At 41.3% G+C, this 21,109-nt stretch overlaps 2 protein-coding genes across 2 annotated transcripts in view; both read left to right on the forward strand.

The window, feature by feature from the left end:
- Nucleotides 1–21,109, forward strand: part of BCAP29 (B cell receptor associated protein 29) — a 920,634-nt gene that overhangs the window by 38,908 nt on the left and 860,617 nt on the right. The gene's annotated exons all lie outside the window — the stretch shown is intronic.
- SLC26A4 (solute carrier family 26 member 4) overlaps nucleotides 1–21,109 on the forward strand; it is a gene marked incomplete at its 5' end in the record, with an annotated part of 30,893 nt that overhangs the window by 7,395 nt on the left and 2,389 nt on the right. The window contains 14 exons of the mRNA XM_083701483.1: nucleotides 242–394; nucleotides 935–1,017; nucleotides 2,165–2,312; nucleotides 4,053–4,166; nucleotides 5,283–5,360; nucleotides 5,567–5,662; nucleotides 7,426–7,532; nucleotides 10,527–10,596; nucleotides 12,225–12,317; nucleotides 13,673–13,768; nucleotides 16,784–17,014; nucleotides 17,713–17,767; nucleotides 19,619–19,764; nucleotides 20,799–20,879. Coding sequence (XP_083557609.1) covers nucleotides 242–394; nucleotides 935–1,017; nucleotides 2,165–2,312; nucleotides 4,053–4,166; nucleotides 5,283–5,360; nucleotides 5,567–5,662; nucleotides 7,426–7,532; nucleotides 10,527–10,596; nucleotides 12,225–12,317; nucleotides 13,673–13,768; nucleotides 16,784–17,014; nucleotides 17,713–17,767; nucleotides 19,619–19,764; nucleotides 20,799–20,879 — 1,551 coding nt within the window. The remainder of the gene's footprint in view (nucleotides 1–241; nucleotides 395–934; nucleotides 1,018–2,164; nucleotides 2,313–4,052; nucleotides 4,167–5,282; nucleotides 5,361–5,566; nucleotides 5,663–7,425; nucleotides 7,533–10,526; nucleotides 10,597–12,224; nucleotides 12,318–13,672; nucleotides 13,769–16,783; nucleotides 17,015–17,712; nucleotides 17,768–19,618; nucleotides 19,765–20,798; nucleotides 20,880–21,109) is intronic.

A 21,109-nucleotide genomic window follows, 5' to 3' on the forward strand; every position in this document is an offset into this window, starting at 1 on the left:
ATGGCTTTCCCTTAAAACAATATTGGAGGCCCTAGTTTGTTCAGGATATTGAGAATTGTTTGGAGATCCCTGTTTCTCTTACAGAGTTCACGGAGTGGTTTGACAACCAATCACTCTTCCCAGTGAAGTCATAACTGGTAATATACAGCTTTAAGTGAATAGTGCAGATGGGACCTTAGATGAGAATGTGGTTTATTCAAACTGAATGGCAGCATTTCACATTGTCTTTTTTTATTTTTAGACCCTTATTGATATATTTAAAAATATTGGACAAACCAACATTGCCGATCTCATTGCTGGCCTGCTGACCATCGTTATTTGTATGGTAGTCAAGGAAATAAACGATCGATTCAGACACAAGATCCCTGTTCCTATTCCTATAGAAGTGATTGTGGTAAGCCAACTACTTTAAGCTCAAGGGATTCGATTGACAGGAGAACAATATCTGTTTTCTCTGTTCGTAGTGTCGCAATCCACCCCAATCTCCAAGCAGTGCGAGATTCCAAGGATCCCAAGTGCTTATCCAGGGTTTGCGTTTCCTTTGGGAATGAGGCACAGTGGAGACTGCGGTGTCTTCATGATATATGGTTTATTTGCACATTAACACCCCAAAAGGGTCTTGGTTCTCCCATAGCTGCAGCCTTGGATTCAAAGAGAAATCAGACATTGTTCTCAAACGTTTCTCTGACTCTCTCTCCAGCTCACTGAGGGGGCTCCACCCATTTGCCATCTCGCACCGAGCACCGTAATCCCCTTAATCCACTGTAATGGCTCATCACCCAGGCTATCGCCTTGTCAGGAAGCTAGCTGGGCTATTCCAAGAATTAGAAGCCTTGGTTAACACTTGCTGGATCCAGGGATGAGAGGGGTCTGGCAGTCAGTGTAACACTCTGAACTCATAACAACAACATGATGTTATTTCTTTTTATTCTAGACAATAGTCGCCGCTGGCATTTCATATGGTGTTGACCTGGAGAAAAAGTACAATGCAGGCATTGTTAAATCTATTCCTAGCGGGTGAGTGCAGATTGTTCATTCGGTGGGCAGCTGCATTTCAAGGACACACTAATGGCTCAGTTTTTAATAGTAACTGTATAGACACTTCATACATAATTTTTTATCTACATAGAATCATGGAATTGTAGAGTTGGAAGGGACCCTGAGGATCATCTAGCCCAGGCATCCCCCAACTCGGCCCTCCAGATGTTTTGGGACTACAATTCCCACCATCCCTGACCACAGGTCCTGTTAGCTAGGGATGATGGGAGTTGTAGTCCCAAAACATCTGGAGGGCTGAGTTGGGGGGGGGGTGCCTGATCTAGCCCTTGCAATGCAGGAACATGCAGCTGTCCCAGACAGGGATCAAACCTGCAACCTTGGCATTATTAGGACCACACTCAAACCAGCTGACATAGATGTACTCGAATGTAAGGGGGGGAAACAGCTCAGTCATGTATCAAGTGAAAGTGGAGTCAATTTGACTACATCATGTACACGTGCTAAACTCCAGCTGGTAGAATTGCACAATGAATATATACATATGGTGAAACAAAACCAGGTCCAGTCTTCACATCCCCTCCCCTGCTCTGTGTATGGTTAAATATAAGAAGTAGCTGTAAGAGAAAACACAGAGGCTGGGGTGTTGGGGCGGGAAAAAGGAGCAACTTGGCAAATAAATTGTTAATGTTTCCACCCAAGGTGAATCCAAGACATGTTTGGTGTATTTGGCTGGATGGAGAGAATAACATTATTAGATAGTTGTGCATGTTGGACTACACAGGTGCATACAATTCAGGCAGTAGGGTAAACACATGGAGGCATGGCCGTGGGACAGACAAGTGCCATTACTGCAAGCACATTTACTATGAACAGTTGGTAATGCATTTTATCCGAAGGACTTTCATGTTACAAGTGGCTTTTGTCTTTTGGGGCTCTCCAACTAAATGACGAATATACAACGTATTTTGCAACAAATAATTTTGCAAGTGAATCTTGTCTGTTTACTCCAGGGAGAAGCACCAGTGGGTTACATCCCCAAATTGTTTCATTATAGAGTCGAAAAATGCCATCATAATAATTTGTTAGTCATAGTTGTCATAGTATTTGTAGAAAAAACACAAATGCGCACACATATATATATATTTTCCTCCTTTTTTATATATAGGTTTTTGCCTCCTGAACCTCCAGCGGTCAGCATGTTTGGAGACATGATAGCATCTGCCTTTTCCATTGCCATTGTGGCTTATGCAATTGCTGTGTCCGTGGGCAAAGTCTATGCAACCAAATACGACTATGCTATTGATGGAAATCAGGTATGTGAAACCAAAGTACTTTTTTATAAACTGTGAAGCAAAATCTGAATCTTATTTATGGACAGGAGGATGCTTATTTTTCAGCCATTGTGGGGATGTTTATAGGTGAAGTTACTTAGTGGTTATATTAGGAAAATAAGTAATTCAATTGTCAGATTTAAATGAGTAATAGACTATTTCTCATAAGGCGTGCCAGATTCTGCCTCACTTTGTGGGTGCATGGCATGTATGTGATGTCATGCGGCAGGAAGAGGCCCAATGGGACCCACAGCAGCCCCTGGAAGGCCCAATGGGACCCATCACAGCTTCAGGAAGGTCCCAACAAAATTGTGTGTATGCCTAGGCACCCAGGATTCCCACACAGATGGCACCAGTGTTTCTAATCAAGGGTGGAGCTAGATCTGAGAGCAACGTGGAATTAGTACCAATAACAGACCCATGTTGAGCCCTCCCCCAACTCTGTATTATTTGTCCAATCTTCTTTAGAAGTTAGCCAAGTCCGTGACCATCTCTGCCTCTTGTGGGAGAGAGTTCCACAGTAGAACTATTTGCTGCATGATGAAGTACATTATTTTGCCTGCCCCCAAATCTTCCAACATTCAGCTTTATTCAATATCCATGAATTCTAGTGCCATGAAGGAGGGACAACCTTTTCTTCTATCCACTTTCCCATGCCATGTGTAACTTCATAAACTTCAGTCATGTCACCTCTTAGTTGTATTTTCTCTAAACTAAAAACAATAACAAACGCTGCATCTTTTCCTCCTAGGGGAATTGCTCCACCCATTGATCATTTTGGTTGCCCTGTCGTTTTATGCAATTCGCTTTCACATTAGCTGCTAGGAAGAAGTATTTCTTTCTCCATTTTTTATTTTAAATGATTCTGCTTGAACCAGATTTCTGAACCAGCATTTATCTTTGCTATCTTTTTTTAGTAGTATATAAGAATGCATATCTGAGATAGTATGAAGGCTATTTCTATGGCAATATTCAATATATGGTATCTGGAACAAGGGCAACTACAAATTAAACAATCGGAATTGCCAAGCATATTTTTTTCCCCTTTAGTTTTTAATTAGGGTTTTTTTTTTAATTCTTCTTCCCATTGTTTCTTCTTTATAGCTGTGTCTTTACATTTATATGTCTGTTTCCAGGAACAGCTATGCATAAGCCTACAGAGCTCTGCCATTGGTCAAGTCCTAAAAAGGAACTTGTTCCATAATTCCACACTATTTTATTTTATTAAATATTTTCTTGATTTACAAAAGTGTGTGCAATGTCTCTCTCTCATATTCCCCCCCCCCATGTAACATTTTTACAAATCAGTTTCATTTGTTGAGACATTAGGAAGAAAAGGGGGGAAGAGGTGGGGTGGGAAGATGGGGGGGTAGGGTTGGGTGGCAATGTTTCTATTTTACTTGCTATATGTGGGGTTTTGTGTCAGCGTTGCTTGTGCAGGTTCTCTGTTGTTCACTTGTGTTCCTTTGGTGGTGAGAGAGGTTGGGTGTGGTTGTTCATTTGTGGTTGGCTGTGGTGGTCTTTGTTTTCATGTGTGAGTGAGTGGGTTGGGTGGGTGTTTTGGTTCAGGTTAGCCATATTGATTTGTATGCTGTTGGATAATTCCACACTATTAAGAAAAATTACTGCACCTCGAATGTACCATAAAAGTTCAGCTACAACTTCATTTGATTCAGTTTTGGAATTGTCTTAACACCAACAATTGATCTTCTAACCTTCTAGGAATTTATTGCCTTTGGGATCAGCAATATTTTTTCAGGGGCCTTCTCTTGCTTCGTTGCCACCACTGCTCTGTCCCGCACAGCAGTCCAAGAAAGCACTGGTGGGAAAACCCAGGTAATTCCGCTTGATCAGAATAAACAATAAAGACAATTCTAATCCATGTATTGCTTAGCGCACAGTGATTCTTCGAAATCTCACTGTTACCAATTTTGTGAGTGGCGTTTCCGAACGGAAAGCCAAACGTTTCATTGACTTCCTGGACACCAGCTTCCCTGACATAAAACAAAGGGGGCACCTTAAGAGAAGACTATAGCACCTGAATTGTATTACCTTAACTTGCATGCAATAGGAACTCCATAGATAGATAGATAAATAAATAAATATCCCTGAGCCCAGATTAAATACAGTGATGTCGCGGTGGGGTGGGGTTGGCAGTCATCTGAATGCTTCATTGATCACTCAGGTGTGAGTATGTAGCTTAAGGGGGTTTCAAATGGAAGTTTGCAGGGCCCATCCCAAGTAGGAACCTGGGTTTTTTGGAGGAGTAATCAGATGACCGTAATTTCACATTCACAGTCAGTCAATAGTACTTTAAAAAGAAAGTAGCTGCAGCTAGGAAGGACATTGAGATGCATACAAGACTCTGCTGTGTGCATTTGGCATATCCCTATTGAAATATACTCAGAGTTGAGAGTGGATTTCATACTCTTTATTCAGCTCATAGTGGTGAGGAAGAATGAAAGTTCTCTCAAAGTATCTGCTTTATATACATTATTTACACAATGGGCTGCACATGATTGGCTAATTCCGGAATTCTCCTGTAGGCCAATCAGGTTGTGGATTCACTTCCATCTGGAACTGGATTGGGTGGCTCCTGCAGACCAATCATACTGCTGCATTGTTCTAGGACCAATCAGACTGCTGCATTCTGAATCCTATTGTTCTAGGACCAATCAGACTGCTGCATTTTGGATCCTATTCAACTCAGTACATAACACCTATGAAAGAAAATTTTAAAACATCCATTTTTTTTTTAATTACCACTGTACTACTTAGGGAAAAACTTGCTTATGGTAACTGAATTGCTTTTGAACTTGTCCCTGCGCTCCCCCACCAAACAACAACAACCCACAATCCATAATAAGAATAAATAGCCTACAAAAGCCTGTTATACAAAAAACATACATTATAGAAACTCTATTTCCTTATTATCTAAAACATCTTTTTCAGATTGCTGGAATAATCTCAGCTGGAATCGTACTGATTGCCATTGTAGCCTTGGGGAAACTGCTCGAACCTTTGCAGAAGGTATTTTATTATTGCACTTGTCATCGCACCGTTTTTGGGTGCATAAACTTAAGTAATGTTTTAGTCCGCTTCCTGATAAACAGAAAGCATTCTCCTGTTATCTTCCTGTTCCTCCTCACACACAAAGACTAACATGTAAATACACATACTGCCCATGTTTTCCTTGAACAATACAGGTTAATATGTCTTTCTTTCTTTCGTTGCAGTCTGTATTGGCAGCTGTGGTCATTGCCAACTTGAAAGGGATGTTCATGCAAATATTTGACGTACCCCGTCTGTGGAGGCAGAGCAAGGCAGATGCTGTGAGTTCTTTAACGTGTGAACCGTCAACTCATATTTTGAATTAAATGCTTACCCTTTGCTTTTCATTTTAATTCACAATAAAAAAATAATTGAGAATCTCAAGTCATTGTGGGGTGGGGGTGGGAATAATGTTCTGCATAGAACAAATGCACCAATGTACAGTGCTGGATTCCCTGGTTACTATGTCAGGTTTCCAAATCATTGAGGGTTCAGGAGACAAACAATTTCCTGTGGCTTCTTCTTCTGATGTTTGTACATAGACCTAGTTCTCAGTGGTGTGGTACAGCAGTACTTGAGCTGCATCCACCTCAGGAGGCAGCAGTGGGGCGTTCTGCCTCAGGTGTGAAAATACCTTGAACCACCCGCAGTGTGTAGGCCCCAATCCACTGAAGCAAAGGCCTCCCCTATGAGATTGTCAAGACAATGGTAGGATAAGCCAAGCACACAATGCCAATGGCTGTACACACGCCATGCATTTAAAGCACTTCCCTCTCCTGCAAGGAATGATGGGAGTTGTAGTTCATCTCTTGAAGAGCTACAATTCCCAATTATCCTTAGCAAAATACAGTTCCCAGGATTATTTGGTGGGGGCAGTGCTGTGCTTTAAATGTATGGTGTGTAAACAGCTAAAGACAAAACCAGTGTTAGGGACAAGCAATCGGTTTGAGTAAAACAAAAACAAAACTCATCCAGTGTAGACAAGGTAAGTTTCAGCAACTGGTGTTGCTCTAGCAACTGGGAAGCTCAATGTACGGGCTGATATAGCCTGGCCTCCCACTGCTGCTGGGGCTTAAGGGTGTTCTGAAATCTGTTCCTCTTAGAGAGCACCCTTCTTCATAAGGAGACCTTAGCTGCACAGTGACTTTTGACAGTGGCTTGAATGCTTGGATTTCTGTGCTCTAAAGGGTTGTGAGGGGTGGCTTGACCTCTCCCTCAGACCCCACCGGGGACATTTTCGCACTTGGGTAGAACTGCCATATGTCCGGAATTTCCCGGACATAGCTGGGATTCATCTGCCCAAAACGGTGCCTGGGAGGAATTTTCGAAAAACAACTAAAATGTCCAGGAAACCCCGGGTGTATGGCAGTCCATATTGGAAGTGTTGATTTTTTGGCAATTTTCCTAAAAAAATAGGGGGGAGATTTTGCAAAAAAAATTCTGACAAAGTGAGGGCGCATTACCGGATTGTCACTATTTGAAATATGGCAACCCTACACTTGGGTTGGAATTCATCCTGAGGGTCCGTCAAGAAGATCCTTTAAAGGAAGTTCCGGACAGATTCCTTCAGGACTGGTGATGGCAGACTCTGTTAGATCCCTCAAGTATCCAGTCAATTGAAGGTCAAATTTATCCTCCAATGAGTCACTGTCTGGCTACAAGTCAAGGCTGGGCATGGCACTGGGAGATTCACATGACTCCTTTGTATAAAACAAAATTCACTACACCCAGAAAAACAACCAATTAGTAAGAAGGCTAGAATCCTTTCTGCTAACATGGTTGATTTCTGTATGGAGGGGTATATTATTATTATTATTTATTATTATTATTATTATATGAAGAAGCATGGTTTACATGTTTCCTCTGAAATAACACTCCCTGCCATGCCTGTGGGATTTCCTCCCATATCAGTTAGGCAGCCCCAGCTGCTTCCTCGCATCTTTTCATTTCTCTGCACTACAAAAGTCTGCTTTCGGTGGTTGGCTGGAATCACCCTGTCTACAAATGGGATATGGTCTGACTTTTCTTGTGTTTCCTTTTCCAGATGATCTGGGTTTTCACATGTATAGCGTCCATCATTCTGGGACTAGATTTGGGATTACTTGCTGGTCTGGTGTTTGCACTGCTGACGGTTGTCCTGAGAGTTCAATTGTAAGTAACTCTTGTATAGGCAGGGGCAGTTTCTGCCATTGCACTCCCAAGAAGACAAGTAAATAAATGAATACAAAAGAAGAAGAAGAGTGACACAAGTTACTATTGTTCTGCTATTGCAAACAAACAGTGTCACTAGTTTTAAAATTGGAAAAGGAAAATGAGATACAAATCACGCTGCACACAGCTGAAATTACTTCCCCATAGCCCGTTACGAATGAGAAAATAGAAAATGCATAAATAGATATGATAATTTGGAATAGTGCAGACAGAACTAGGCCAACAGGCTGTAAATAGTTTGAGTCAAAACCACAGTAAGCTCCTGAAAGAAAGCATAGACAGTTCTGTTCTGTTCTGGTACCGCTGTTGACATTTGGTCTTCATTGAAGTGCTCCTAGAGGCTACAATGATAATCGTAGAGGAAAACGCTGAAGAAGAACTTTTACATTCTAAAGAGATGGCCCACTGTGATGCAATAACAGATTCATTTTAGTACCAGAAATCTTTGTACCAGGGCAAGGCAGTGTGGTGATGTGGTTGGGGCAGCACAGCTGCATTGGCAAAGCCAGTTCAGAACTCCAGTGGTGCAGCACTGCTCTGTCCTTGCTGCCACCCTGCCTCATCTTGGTAGTTGGTGATGCTACTGCTGTTGAGAGGGCAGCAGCCCTGCAGTGTTCCATCGCATTGGCTTGTTTAAGAATTCCTGTTGTGGTATCCTTTGTTTTCCTGAACGCTTGATGTGTAAACAGCCTCCCTTTTTTACGTTTCTAGCTAAGCATTATTTTTATCAGTGTCATAACTTTTTCTCACACACATCTGTTGCACACTGATACATGGAGGAAAAGATAGCATATGGTGCAGATAAGGAATCTGGGTGGAAACCTAGCTGATTAGCTAAGAAGGAAATCATTGTTAACATATTCTGCTTATGACGTAGAGCAGGTATTGTGGCTCAAACTCCTGTCACTCCTCATTGTTGACTATGCTGTCTGGAAACTCGAGTCCAGCAACACCTGTTAGGACCACAAGTTCCCCATCTCCAATGTAAATGAATGAAGATTAGGTGGAGTATTTGGGGGAGTGAACTGAATTTAAATCAGTTTGTGCTTAGGCTAGCTCAAAGAAAGTTCAGGGGGTGTCAAAGGAATGGAAGTCAACAAATAGTTCAATTGCTTTGACACACACTTTAGAAACTTGAAGTGGCTCTATTGTTGTGGAGGATGCCGGGGAAAGTATTATTCGAGATAAAGCCTGAGAATTATGGTAAAATTAATAGTTAATTGTTAAAGGATGCTGAACTTGGATGTCTGAGTTGTCAGGAAGGCACACTTCCTTCATGGCAAAAATTATACTGTCCAGTTAATTGATAACTTCTTATTATGTAAATACTAGTGGTTTAATGTTCTCGTAAGGGGCACAGAAACATGACACTACTTCTCATTTTAGAATTACAATTTGTACATTCTTCAGCCAGGCAGATGGCTGTAGTGGATGCTTTAAACCAGGCTTCTCAATGTGGTGCTTCCAGGTACTGTTGGACTACAACTCCCATCATCCCAGACCATTGGCTTGCACTGGTTTGGACTGGGCAGGTTGGAGTTCAAGCTGGAGGGTACCAGGTTGTGGGGAATTGTTTTGAAAAAAACTCTGAGCTGTATTAGGGCATAGTTTATGCATTTTGCAGAATCAAAGTCACCATTCTGTATCATTGGGAAGATTTTTCTCAGTTTTTCTACTTTTAGATGATGGTGAGGAGTTTTTTTAAAAAAATACTTCTCTACTGCAACAAATTGCATTTTAAGTTGTTTCAACCTGTTTTAATATTGACTTTTATTTGTTGCAACCTGACCTGGGATCTTGGGGTGAATCATTTGTAAAAATAATAACAACAAAGAAAATTTGTGTCTGTGAGAAGGGTATAAATCCCGTTTTTTTTATGGGTTAGCATTCAAACACCTATCCAAAGTGGAAGAATCTAGGGAAAGTGTTACCACTTGATTTCGCTGGAGGTGTAAATTGGTGCAAAAAAAAAAAAAGACTCAATAAACATGCGTGCTGCTCTACCTGTTTTGTGCAAACAAATTTGATCATGGTCACAGAAGATCAATGCCCTGGTTGAGCTTTAATTCTAAAGTGTTTCATGATCCTCCCTCATAGCTGGCTGTAAAGTAAGATAACGTAGTAGTCCACAAACAACAAGCAAGTTAGAATAGTTGTCCTCATAAAATCAGGGTTAAGAATCATTCCACTACTACTGGGGCTACCTTTGAAGGTGACTCGGAAACTACAACTAATCCAGAATGCGGCAGCTAGACTGGTGACTGGGAGCGGCCGTCCAAGACCATATAACACCGGTCTTGAAAGACCTACATTGGCTCCCAGTATGTTTCCGAGCACAATTCAAAGTGTTGGTGCTGACCTTTAAAGCCCTAAATGGCCTCGGTCCAGTATACCTGAAGGAGTGTCTCCACCCCCATCATTCTGCCCGGACGCTGAGGTCCAGCGCCGAGGGCCTTCTGGCGGTTCCCTCATTGCGAGAAGCAAAGCTACAGGGAACCAGGCAGAGGGCCTTCTCGGTAGTGGCGCCCGCCCTGTGGAACGCCCTTCCAGCAGATGTCAAAGCGATAAACAACTACCTGACATTCAGAAGACATCTGAAGGCAGCCCTGTTCAGGGAGGTTTTTAACGTGTGATATTTTATTGTATTTTTTGTTTTTATGGAAGCCGCCCAGAGTGGCTGGGGAGGCCCAGCCAGATGGGCGGGGTATAAATAATAAATTATTATTATTATTATTACTAAAATAAGTAAGTCCTTGCCAATTCACAAGTAAGGAGTTTTTTTTAAATACTTTCCATGTCTTGCTACCTAGTTTACAGATTAAGTAATTAATAGCAGTTCATCCAATGTTTACTTGCAACAAACTGTTCTGTATAATACATTAATTTAACATTTGGTTATGTACTTTGATCAATGTTTTGTTTTGCTTTTGTCAGTCCTTCCTGGGGTAGCCTTGGCAGTATTCCTGGCACAGACCTATATAAGAACATCAAAGAATACAAAAATGTAAGACTTTCTAACAAGTTAATATTTCATCAGATTTTTTTTTTTTTTAGAGTTGCTTGGGGGTTTACTAGTCTTTATCCTGCAGTGATAGGATGGCAATTGTTCAATTGTTCAAATATTATAGTGAGGAAGGGAAGTCTTGCTGGGTGGGGTAGGAATGCAGTGATCCATCGAGCGAGCTGAAGTAAGGGCATTGTTGCAAAAGATGAAGTGGTATTTCTTGCATCAACTTTTTTTTGCACCATGATTTGTGATTTGAGTGGAAAAACGTCTAGATTCCCTGCATAAAGAGTTGCGGGGGGTGCCCTCATTCTCTAAATATTTAGAATCCTTCTTCTGCAATAAAGTACAGTGGTGCCCCGCAAGACGAATGCCTCGCAAGACGGAAAACCCGCTAGACGAAAGGGTTTTCCGTTTTGGAGGCGCTTCGCAAAACGAATTTCCCTATGGGCTTGCTTCGCAAGACGAAAATGTCTTGCGAGTTCCTGTGTTTTTTTCCCCCTCCCCCCCTTTTCCTAAGCCGCTAAGCCGCTTATCAGCTGATCCGCTGATAAGCCGCTTAACAGCTGATCGCTAAAAGCCGCTAAACCGCTAATAGCTCTAATCCGCTAAGCTCTCAATGGGCTTGCTCCGCAAGACGAAAAAAACGCTATACGAAGAGCCTCACGGAATGGATTACTTTCGTCTTGCGAGGCACCACTGTACACTTTTTTGTACAAGCAACTGTGATGGAATGGCCAACCCACCCCGTAAATGGTCTCATCCCCCCATAGCTGTCAACTTACAGATTTGAAAACAAGGGACCAGCAGCCTTGAAAATAAGGGACCAGCAGCCAAAATAAGGGATCTGCAGCCTCACCTGTTCCAGGCACTCCAGTCTTCCTGTTCTCCTGCAGTCTGTTCAAACTCATGCTGGTAGCTTCGAGAACACTGTCCAACCAACTTTGTAACCAGAGGTTCAACTGACTAGAATCTGAATCACATGCACCACAAGGCCTATGCAGCCTCAACTTAAGATGGCTCCCCGGCCTGGCTTTTCACTGCAAAGTTTGGAGCAGCACGTGCAACAAAATGGCGTCCAGCATTCAAAAACCTCCTCAGCTTGCATTAACTAGCCACACACAAGGCATGCAAGCTCCACCCCGCAGTCAATCTTAGACTTCTTATTGGGTGAGCAACACAGTCAAGCAACACAGTTGGAGCCTCCCTCCTCCCTGGCCGGCAGAGAGGGAGGGAGAGGAGCTGCTTCCTTTGAAATTTAAGGGACATCCATCAATAAGGGACAGCAGTGGGACATGGCGCTGGAATAAGGGACTGTCCCTTATTGATGGATGGAATAAGGGACACTTGACAGCTATGCATCCCCCCAGTTTCTGGTAACCTTTCAGTGGTTAAAACTGCACCTGATGACTTTGCAACAGACCTCGGAGAAGAGATCTGTGGTATTCCAAGAGCCCATGTAGACAGAGCTGAAAGGTAGAGTGTCAGGAAAGTAATAATGTTAACAGAGTGGTTAAAAGGGATCAAAAGGGGAAAGGAGTCAATTTAGCAGCCCGGCACTAGCAGAGTGGCAGAAAAATCCACACAAATCCATGCTCATTTCAACTGAAAAATGGTTTCTGTAACAGGTTGTTGAACCAGAAGGAGTGAAGATTCTCAAATTTTCAAGTCCAATCTTTTATGCTAACATTGATGGCTTGAGAAGCAGCATCAAATCCACTGTGAGTAGCCTGTGATATTTCTGAACACTTCCTATGTGCAGCAGCCACAATCCAAGTATGGATGGAGGAGAATTTCATTTGGCCTGCATCTTAAGCAAAATGACCTGATTCACACATCTCAGACTAATGTAGCGATTAACACTTAATTATCCTTCAGACTTCACGCATCTGTGAATTTATATGATATAGTTCTCAGCTCAAAGATGTACCAAAATGCATATTTTTAGAACAAAGTTCTACTCATACATAGAGATAAAATACATATTTTATTGTGTATTTTAAAAAATATATATGTTTACCATATTTTTCTGTGTATAAGACGTCCCCATGTATAAGACAACCCTTATTTTTTGTTGAGCTTTTTTGGGGGCGATTGCCCCATGTATAAGATGACCCCTTTTATTTATTGTTGTTTTTTTGTATCTTTACTATAGATTTCATTGTGACTATCTTTGTTAATGTATGTATGTATGTATGTATGTATGTATAAGACAGCCCCCCATTTTTTATTCAAAAAATATAATTTCTTACTCATTTTTTACTCAAATACATGGAAAAATATGGTGTGTATTATTTAAATATGAACTTCCATACAGATTTCTTAAAAAATAATAATCCACAGATTAATGTGGAAGTGGATCTGAACTGATTTTTGAATAACTACTTGCAAAACTGACACAGATCAGAAATAGTGATTTGTCCATCTCTAAAAACAAGACAGGGCAGAATCGCCAGGGACAGTCTGATGAAACAGGATGTGTTAAATTTGCTAAAGCTAAGCAGGTCTGATCTAGTCAGTGTCTCGATTATGCATACTGCTTTGAATTCCATAAGGGACGCGGGTGGCACTGTGGGTAAAACCTCAGCGCCTAGGACTTGCTGATTGCATGGTCGGCGGTTCGAATCCCCGCGGCGGGGTGCGCTCCCGTCGTTCGGTCCCAGCGCCTGCCAACCTAGCAGTTCGAAAGCACTCTTAAGTGCAAGTAGATAAATAGGTACCGCTTTATAGTGGGAAGGTAAACGGCGTTCCGTGTGCTGCCCTGGCTCGCCAGATGCAGCTTGTCACGCTGGCCACATGACCCGGAAGTGTCTGCGGACATCGCTGGCTCCCGGCCTATAGAGTGAGATGAGCGCACAACCCTAGAGTCTGTCAAGACTGGCCTGTACGGGCAGGGGTACCTTTACCTTTACCTTTGAATTCCATAATGGAAGAAATGTGGGATAGCAATGGAATTTTTTTTTAAGAGAATGCACTTAAGCCCATTAATTTCAATGGATTATGGCCAGTGTCCCGTCCCCCCGCTTACCATTAACACAAATAATAGAATATATTTGTTCAATTCTGCTTTCTGTAGGTGGGATTTGATGCCATGCGGGTATATAACAAGAGGCTAAAGGCTCTGAGGAAGATACAGAAGCTAATCAAGAAGGGAAAATTGAAAGCGACCAAAGTAAAGTATCATTATTCCCTCTTTACTCCATGGTTCAAAGGGGTTTAACATAAACAACGGGCCTGAAATATAAGCGCTGGTTTTGTATCTGCCTCCCTATTTTGTTTATGCAGCAAGAAATTACTAATATTTGTAACAGGAAATCTAAATGGGAGGGGATGGATCAAAAATTTGATCTTGCCTGGAAGATGCTCTGTGACTAGCATAACCTATGCTAGTGGTTTCTGTTGGTATAAAAACGGAGTGTCGTCTGAGAGAGACCGACTCTGTTACCAAATACATTTTCTGGACAACATCTACTGCATCTATCACTACACTTTCTTTGGGTAGAAAAACAGGGAGTTCTGGCACAATGAACAGAGAAAGAGGGACAGACAGATAGAGAGCATTGCTACAGTGCTACAAGAGCTGGAGCAAGCAAGTCAGGCTATCAGGTTAAATTAGAAGGTAACTCGGTCTATGCATGTCTGCTCCCAGATATGTGAGCATAGGATTACAGTGTTAGACACATATGTAGGTAGCCCGGATCCTCAAGACCCAACTAACTGAGCTGTGGATAGAGGTCAAATGGAAGAGCAGGTCCTTTTTCTAACCTAGAGTTGTGGTGCCCTGGCAAGGGAGAGGATCAGCAACCTCAGCTTTACTGGCTGGTTCAAGAGTGGAATCTGGTTAATAAATAAAAATAAACAAATAAACCTTTATTGTCACTACACCACCTGTGTGCAGTGAAATTAAACGAGCCCCCCCCCCATACACTCAGTCTTGTTTGCGCTCTGTGTGCTTGTTGGAAGTCAACTGCACCACTATTTTTTTCCATTCAGCAGCCCAACAGTCCATGGATGAAAACTGTTATTTAACCTGTAGGTGTGGCTGACTATACTTATGTGTATCTCCTGCCCAAAGGTAGGAGATTAAAGAGGTCTGGCCAGGGTGTGAGTCATCCCTAAGAATTTTCCTCGCTCTCCTGAGGCAGCGGTCTCCCGCGATGTCATCTAGCGAACTCTGGAACCCATGGAACCCATGATATCATGTGCTGTTTTCACCACCCTCTAAAGGGACTTCCTGTCCGTGGCTGTCAAACCAGCGTACCACACTGTAATACAGTATGAAAGGATACATTCTGTTGTGGCTCAGTAGAAGGAGATCATCAATTTTTGTTTGACATTGTTCTTTCGCAAGACCCTGAGGAAATGGAGTCTCTGTTGGGCCTTCCGAACCACCTGGGTTGTATTGATTTTCCAAGTGAGGTCTTTACTAAGGTAAACTCCCAGGAATTTAAAGGAAGAGACTCTCTCCGCACAGCCCCACCCCCCGTTATACAACGGGGCTAGTTCCCCTCTCTTCTTCCGAAAGTCCAACACCATCTCCTTTGTCTTGCTGATATTTAGGTGCAAATTGTTCTCTAGGCACCATGTGGAGACTTTTTGAACCTCCTTCCTATACGCTGATTAATCTCCACCTGTAATTAGACCCATTATTGTAGTATCATCTGCAAACTTAATAATTGCAGTGGATGGATCAGATAAAATAGTCATATGTATACAACGAGTACAGGTAGGGACTCAGCACACATCCCTGTGGGGTGCCAGTGCTGAGCTTCAGGGAGGTAGATGTAACAGGCCCAATCCTCACTATCTGTGTGCGATCCCTCAGAAAGTCTTTAATCCAATCACATATGGTAGGGGAAAGGTCCAGGTCCATCAGCTTTTTAATAAGAATGTCCGGAAGGATGGTATTAAAAGCCGAGCTATAATCAATAAACAGCATTCTGACATAATTCCCCGGTCTCTCCAAATGACTTGCTTCATGGTGAAAAGCTGTGGCTATGGCATCATCTGTTGACCTATTTCTCCTATAAGCGAACTGGTGTTCATCAAAATCTCGTGGAAAACATGTCCTAAGGTGTTGAAGAACCAATCTCTCAAAGCATTTCATCACTACAGATATTAATGCAATGGGTCTGTAGTCATTTAGGCAGTTAATTGCTGTTTTCTTTGGGACTGGGACAATGGTGGCTGCTTTCAAACATGATGGTACACAAGCAGTCTGCAGGGAGATGTTAAACATCTTTGTCAGGACCCCTGCTAATTGATCAGCACAGTTTTTTACCACTATCCCCAGCACCCCACCTGTGCCAGCAGCTTTACTGGAATTCACTGCCCACAATGCAGCTTTCACTTGATGGTCATATAGAATAAGTGTCTGAGAGTTTATAGGCTGGCAGGCAGGAGCCGTGATACTTGATCTTTCTTCATAGCGGGTGAAGAAGATGTTCAGCTCCTCTGCTAACACATCATCAACCTTAACTGTGTTCCTTGTATTGCCCTTGTAGTTGGTTAGGTGCTGCAGTCCCTGCCACACTTGTTTCGTGTTGTAATCGGCTAGGAAATTCTCCACTTTAAGCTTATATTGTTGTTTTGCCACCTTAATGCCTTTCTGAGCTTTGTTCTTGCCTCTCTGTATATGTTCAAAGGCAATTCGTTAACTGATGGAATAGAGGCAGGATTGTGCTCATCTACCTGTGCCCATAGCATAGTGGAGACTGGAATACAGTGAAGGATCTACGTTCCTGAGAATTTCAACATTTATATTGCCATAGTTTTTTCTGGGCACATAATTTGATGTTTGCTTGTTTGTGTAAATAACAGGTTGTTTCTGACTCTATCATGCTTAGAGGAGGCTCACTGGAATCGATTAATTTAAGTAAAGGAAGACTAACTTATGTTGGAAACAGCCCAGTGATTTGTTTTCCTTTTTTTCTGGCATGCAGTATAGCAAATGTAATTCTTTTATGCAATTGTGTGTATGATATGTGCCTATATGCATAAACACAATATGGCAGTTAAATAATTGTGGCTTCAATATCAAGTCCCAACAAAGCAAATGCCCATTTGGGTCATATATAAAGAAAACTTGAAAGTCTGTTTAAAATATTTTATTAGGGTGGGGGGAGTCTACAGTTTTGTTTGTTAATCAGAATTTTGCTGAATATACTATGATTATTTTTTTTATCAGAATGGTATAATCAGCGATTCTGGTAGAACTAATGAAGCATTTGAATTTGATGAGGACCCAGAAGATCCTGAAGACCTTGATGTTCCAACTAGAGAAGTAGAAATCCAGGTGGACTGGAATGCAGAACTGCCCGTCAAAGTCAATGTTCCCAAAGTGTCTCTTCACAGTTTGATTTTCGACTTTGGAGCTGTATCTTTCATGGATGTAGTAGCAGTGAGAGTTATGAAAACAGTAAGAATATTTTATCACCTTACTAAAAAAAAAAAAGTTTTAAAGAACATAATAATTTGAATTTATGGGATTGCTAGACCATTCTGTGATTCATGTGCAATATGTGGGGTTTCTGGCTGAAATGGTTAGTGCTCCTGTTGACCTGTGGAATGGTGAGATGCGCTAATAGCGCAATTGCTCCTGAGTGCCCTTTCTGTTGCTGTGGAGTATTTAGTTACCTTAATCCCTGCATGAGATGAAACTGATAGTGGTGGTGATGGTGTCAAAGAAAGCAATCATACATTTTATAAAAATTGTAAATAGCAGGTGTGTGGGGACTGAACCTCAATTTGTAACTATGAGAAGGAGTGAGGGGCTTAAACTTTCCCCACTCTAAAGTTTATCCACAGTAACTGTCTCCTTCCACCTGCAATTTACAATGGAGAAAAAGCTCTCCTTCCCAGTTGAGGTATGGTCCCCACACCTGCTGTTTAATTTTTAAAAGACCATCCATACAGTTGTCAATTGGGCACACAATTGAACAAGTCCTAATTGCCTGCATGGCCCTAATAGACACCACTGTGTATTAAGGAGAGCCATATTTTGTTCTACGCTAACTGTGGGCTGAAATGTGGTGTCAATCAGTTCTAGAAACAGGCTACTTACAGAAAATGTCCCTGAGAATACATTTAAGATAACCCCAACCTTTTTCTTTTCAGATCGTCAAAGAATTTGAAAGGATTGATGTGAGAGTGTACATCGCATCACATTTAGGTAAACAGATATCAATCCATTTGCTAATAATGGACTGCGTTCATTCAGAGTAGCGAACAAAGTGCAGAGGCTGCATAGCAGAGTGTATGCTTTGCACGCAACATCATTGGCCTAGCAATTCCTGGTAGAAAGGACTGGTTTAGAAAGGACTCATATGGGAAGGCTGGGAAGGTTCTCTGCCTGAGTACTTCTGACAGTTGGAGTAAGTAGTGGACCAGTTGGACCAACAGCTTGACATGGTATAAGGCAGATTCAGATTCATATAATAAGGAGGTGTGGGTTTCCTCATGATTCTGCATACCACATTTTTCCGTCTATAAGACGCCCCCATGTATAATACGCCCTATTTTTGCGACAACAGCCAACCGCACCACCAGTCCACCCTCGCCACTATCTGTGTATGAAGCGGCCCCTAATTTTTGTCATTATTTTTAAGGGAAAAACCCTAGTCTTATCCATGGAAAAATACGGTAATTACTGAGTATTTTTGCAGACCTAGTTGGAGTGAACAGCCTTTTAATGATAAACCAACAGAAGGGAAACAAAGAGACAGCCTCTACTAGGGACTGGTGCAATGCTAGCTTGGAAAGGGATATTTTTGCTCTCAGAACCAAATGAAGACATGAAGTCTGGACATCTGTGACTGGATCTCCTGTTGTTTCGAAAAGATTGCTAGCAGCCACCGGTTTGTGGGGAGAGGCAGAATCCAACCAGGACCATGACAGTGAGAAATGACCAGGGATACTTCTTTCCCATCTGATGTTTTCCTGATTAAAATAATATTCAAGCTACTATTTACCAAAGGGTACCCACCATGGGACAAATAGCAGATACACTGATAGTCGTACAAGGGGACCTGCAGCCCCATGCAGATCTTGCACACGATGTCTACAGCCTATCCTGTTGGAAAGGGATCGGTGTCAGAGGCACATACATGCACCTTTGGTGGAAATGCCTGATATTAACTGAATTTTGGAACTTAATAACTAAGCTCATGGGGAAATAACCACTAAGGAGATAGACCCTGCAATACAGATTAGGGTTTTGACCATACAGTAAGGTCTCAGCTTGCATGGGAATTATGTTCCAGGGATAGCGCCTAAAGCCAAAATCACATATTGCATAGTCAAAACACTTTATGTGGAATGGCAAGTGTGATTGCCAAAGTTTTTCCCCTGGGCGCCCACCGTTTAAATTTTTTTTTTTTTATTGCCAGTTGTGTAAAACTGAATGTGCACAACTTAAATGCATTTGATTTTTTCCCCTTTTTATTATTATAATTTTTATTGTTAAAATAATTCAACATTAATACACATACAAACATACATTTCATACAACATACCTACATACATACAACATACCTACACTTAAATGCATTTAAGTTGTGAGTGTCCTGTTATTTGTCTATGGAAAGATTTGTATAAGGGTCCTGTAAAGACCGACTTATTTACTAATAAGTCGTATTTACTAATAATCCGTATGTATTATTATATGCTGTAGAAGAACATTTTTTTTTGGTCTTTGATTGTGGCTTTTGTGTGAGTTTAATAAAATATAGTAAAAACAGCTTGATGCATATAGGATGAGGAGACACTGAAAATGCTATGAGAGCTATTATTTATAATTTTGACCGTACAGGGCTGTGTTTATTTATTTATTGTTTGTTTGGTTATTTATTTATTTATTTATTTATTTATTTATTTATTTTTGTGGGAGAAGGTTGGGTGTGAACTTATAATTTTGCTAAAGAGGGGGGGAAATGAATAGGTTCTGCACACATTGATGTTGGGGTAGATCTGAGTATGCGATTTGCTTTTTATTTGGTTGTTGTTGCTGTTTTCAACTCTTCAGAGCACATTATCAAAACACTGGACCACTGTGCATTTTTTGATGATTCCATTCAAAAGGATATGTTTTTCCTGACTGTACATGATGCCGTACTCCACATACAGAATCAGAGCATGCAGAGAGACATCCAGGATCCTATATTTGAAAAGGTAACATAACTTTGTTTTCATTAATTTATGTGTACTGGCTTGTAGCCTAACTTTTGTGAGTAGAGAGCTCCATTCATAGAACAAAACTTTCTTATCTCCTCCTTGCATTGGAGCCCCCCACCCCAATGCCCCTCTAAACCTTGTCCTTTGAATCGGAGGACCCTTCAGGGCAGCAAAGGGTCTGGCCAGGACTCCCACCTTGCATGAGTACAAATGTCTTTTTATTCATACCTTTGAATCCAAGCCACTTTAAATAAACCTTGTTTTATAGGAAAGGCCAAAATCCACAAGGAACTAGGCTTGTTCAACAAAGAAAACATTAGTTATTATTTATTTTTAAAACCTATACCTGGCTTACCTAAAAATGTGCAAAGTGTTTGTATGATAAATGTGTGCTTTGTATAAGAATGTCATAAAACTTATCTATCTACTCCAGATGGTACGTTGCAAACATTTATGAGGAATCCTTCCTCATTCTGTAATATTTTCTTCTAGTTGGCCTCTAAGGACCAGTTCAATTACAATCTTGTGGACGTACCATTGATAGTATTGTCATCGCAAGCCACATCAATATTGTTTGTTATTGCTGGCTCCAAAACCAAATGAATTCCTTAGACTTCACCCATAACTCACCAATATTTTTAGAAATCATGAAAATGGATTCAGCATTTGGCATTATTGATTTTGTGCAAACTTAACCAGGTCAGCAAAGTCATATTTAGGGAATAAAAAGATATGACATCAGAGCTCCTAATAGCTTCATCTGAAGGCTTCAGTGATTGCTTTTTATTCTTTTTCTTTGGATGAACCCTTTCACTATTTTATATTTGTATTGTTTTACTGAAATTCTTCTGTATTTTGTGTTTTTCTTGCAAATCATTCAGGATGCCTCTGGATTTGTGATGCAATATATTCATATGATTAAATAACTAACGAAAAGTATATCAGAGATTTATATTTAGTCCCTTAATCAACTGCATTGTAGTACATTTCCTGTCTACACATTCATAACAACTCTTAACATTTTGGTCCAGATTTCACTAATGCAGGAGTCAAAGGAACCGATAGAATTTACAGAAACAAACCAGAATGAAGAGCTTGATGTTCAGGAAGAGGTATGTTTTACTTTAGTACAAAGCATTATGTATCCCCCCCTTTTTGTGTACCAAGGGGATGCTAGCTGGTTGCAATATTGCCTTGGTCATACATGATGACCTTGAGGTTTAATTTTGTCAACTGGGCAGGAGAAATGGCTCTGGCTTTATAGCTTGTCTAAAATAGCTCATTCATCTCAGAGGCCATGATCTTCCAGGAGCTTCTACATATCTTCTGTTCACTTCTATGG

Source organism: Podarcis gaigeae (assembly GCF_964106915.1).
Source record: "Podarcis gaigeae genome assembly, chromosome: 10".
Taxonomy (NCBI): domain Eukaryota; kingdom Metazoa; phylum Chordata; class Lepidosauria; order Squamata; family Lacertidae; genus Podarcis; species Podarcis gaigeae.